Genomic DNA, 2,500 nt, shown 5'->3' with positions numbered 1-2,500 from the left:
AAGGAAACGAAAAGAAAACAGAAACCACTCGTCGGGACCGAGAAAAGAGGGCTTTTGCCGACCGAAGCAAACCGGACACCGCCACCGTTGCCACACTGATTGCAGGTTTTTGGCCAGGACTTTTCAATCTTCAGCGTGAAAACCGCTAACCTTCGGGGGGATAGGGAAAGGTGAAGTGGCGGAGTTCCGTCGTGGTTGGCACAATCGCTTGCTTTCCTCGCTATTGACGGATTGTTTAATTGTATTATTCTCTCCGGTAAATGGCATCGCTAAGTGAGGCGTTTCGTACCACGAGAGCACATAGCAGGCTCTATAGCGACGTGATGAATCTTGAATATTGGCCAAGCGAAAGCACGGCAATAAGGGGTACGGTAAGTGGCGCTCAGGGTGAAGTGTTTGCTGCACACGGATAAATTGGTAAAATCTATCTCAAATACCGAGCCGCCCCATTCGCGAAGGCGACATGGCGTAGAGAATTAAAAATATTTGGTCTACGGATTTCTCGCATTATTGTCGGTTTTATTTGCTTCTCTCCCACACTGGCTAGACTTTATCGGTGCTGTTGGCCAAGAGCCAGGCCGGTGGTCATATGGCAACACTTGGCACTTGGCGATGGTGCTATTTATGATGTTTAGAAGTGGCGCAGGAGATCCTTTTTGGTCTGTTCTTTCCGGAAAGAAAAGCGAAACACAACAATTTATCGAGACTTAGTTTTATTCTCTGCCGGAACTGTGGCCCATGCATTCTCTTTTGCCACTCTACATCCTCGCTTTCTTTATTTTTTTAAACGGACAGTCTAAGATAAACCAATGATATTGACAAATCTTTGGCTTTCCTTCGTTACGGGGTCCCCCTAATCCTTGAACCGCTCTATACTAGGCGCTACCGATGCTATTGAGATATGCCACGTCGTTAATCAGGCTTAAAGAAGCTGGCTATTGCCTCACGCTCGTTTGTGAAGTCAGCCGTTGGGCCATGTTTGGGTGGTTTGGTTGGTGGGAGCAGCTTTCGGCAACGAGCCCAGACAGTCTATTGCAAAACGCATTGGAATGTGAATAGTTGGAAAGATAACAGCGAATGCAATCAAGTCTATTGGTGGATGTGGCGTCCGGTTCGGATGTTCCAATAACGCTCCTTTAGATAACCGAATAAAGAATGTTGAAGCAATTTTCTGGCATCCTTTCCAAACTTGGTGATGTAGAGGAGGGCATAATGTATCGGCAGCCGGCAAACGGTCTCAAGACACTCGGACTGTAACTTAAGCCGAGTTGTGAATGTTGAGACGGAATATATCGTGCGCACAGAAGAAGGAAGTTCCCGCGGGTTTCAACACGAAGGTTTGCGAGTAAGCGTGCGGTGGATCATCATCACACTGAGCGAAGGAGAACACATAGCATTAATATAAATACAGCATCCGGATTATTTTGTAAATCAATCGCGATACTCACTTGCAGCCGGCCGAGAACATTAATTAGAATGCTGCCATCGAACATCGGTTGCGAATCTACCGCAGTCAACACCCGCTTTATGTTTTGGAACGAGAGGCTCTGTCGGAAGAGGAAAGGATTAGCCTCCTCGGAAGGTGGTCATGCGCACACGACTTACCTGTAGTTTCTCCAGAATCTTGGCAGATCCTTGTATTTGCTGTCCTTCGAAGGTCATGAACGATAGTTCCGGCTGAAAGATAGAACAGAGTTCGATAATAATGAGCATTCCGGGACGGCAGCATTTGTGAGGTTATGCGGATGGGGTTCCCGCGTCCCGGGCGTCGGGCCGAAACTTACGTTGTAAAGATTCACCAAACCGGGCCGGTTCGCTGGATCGTCGAACAGTGCATAATATTGGGTGATAAAGGTTTTACCAATTTCTTCGTAGTTTGGATTCAGAGCCATTTTTACAACTTTATGAACTTTTCTTAAGATTCGCGAGCGTTTTTGGAGGTTTTTTGTGTTTACCTGGATGAAGGAGCCGACTGCAACTGGTATAAGTGGTATAACAACTGGTATAAAGCGGCCCACGCAGCCGAAACGATCGTCGTGTGCTACTGTTATACACATTTTAAATCGGATCATTTTTGTCGTTATTACTTTACTTTGAGTTAATTTACTTCTAAAAATTCGTAATTAGTATAATTTGAATTAGCAATGATCATCAAACAAAGGCTGCGGATTTTAATTTTGTTGCTTTCGGAACTCTACAGAAAAAGTTTTTTTTTCTATCGTAGGGCTTTTCGGGATCTCTCGGTATTTGCCTTCATTGTGGGCTTACGGAAAACCTTTTTAACCGGAAAATGGGTATCAGTTTCAACCACAAAGCACGAGGAGTTCCTTCTAAATCGATCTTTTGATGTTCTTCGTTGCGGTCGCGCGCCTAACGGCAAGCGAACGCTGTGGACTTTGAAAATTTGCTGATACGAGAAATTTGATCCGTTATCATGAAGTTGTCCTTTTGGCAGAACGAAACTTGATTGAGTGACTGGGCATTTTAAAAGGTTACTATC

The 2,500-nt window shown here is 45.2% G+C and overlaps 3 protein-coding genes across 8 annotated transcripts in view; 1 reads left to right on the top strand and 2 right to left on the bottom strand.

The window, feature by feature from the left end:
* LOC125949106 (uncharacterized) overlaps positions 1-2,500 on the bottom strand; it is a 317,531-nt gene that overhangs the window by 19,879 nt on the left and 295,152 nt on the right. The gene's annotated exons all lie outside the window — the stretch shown is intronic.
* The window catches only part of LOC125949115 (low-density lipoprotein receptor-related protein 8-like), a 208,292-nt gene that overhangs the window by 58,818 nt on the left and 146,974 nt on the right, over positions 1-2,500 (top strand). The window lies entirely within an intron of this gene.
* LOC125949182 (probable nuclear transport factor 2) lies at positions 706-1,967 on the bottom strand. The gene is made up of 4 exons (XM_049675950.1): positions 1,785-1,967; positions 1,606-1,677; positions 1,449-1,547; positions 706-1,372 (listed from the first exon to the last, which is right to left on the bottom strand). The coding sequence occupies exons 1-4, from the start codon at positions 1,890-1,892 to the stop codon at positions 1,259-1,261; spliced, it is 393 nt and encodes a 130-aa protein (XP_049531907.1). The 5' UTR covers positions 1,893-1,967; the 3' UTR covers positions 706-1,258.

The sequence above is a fragment of the Anopheles darlingi genome, chromosome 2 (assembly GCF_943734745.1).
Source record: "Anopheles darlingi chromosome 2, idAnoDarlMG_H_01, whole genome shotgun sequence".
Lineage (NCBI taxonomy): Eukaryota > Metazoa > Arthropoda > Insecta > Diptera > Culicidae > Anopheles > Anopheles darlingi.
The sequence above is the reverse complement of the archived record's forward strand: the minus strand, read 5'-3'. Positions and strand labels throughout refer to the sequence as shown.

Excerpts from the sequence above, each read along its gene's own strand:
- LOC125949182 (XM_049675950.1), bottom strand. The coding sequence starts at position 1,892 with ATGGCTCTGAATCCAAACTACGAAGAAATTGGTAAAACCTTTATCACC. Across the intron at positions 1,678-1,784 it reads GTTTGGTGAATCTTTACAAC|CCGGAACTATCGTTCATGAC; the intron begins GTAAGTTTCGGC and ends TCTATCTTTCAG. Across the intron at positions 1,373-1,448 it reads ATGTTCTCGGCCGGCTGCAA|TGTGATGATGATCCACCGCA; the intron begins GTGAGTATCGCG and ends TCCTTCGCTCAG.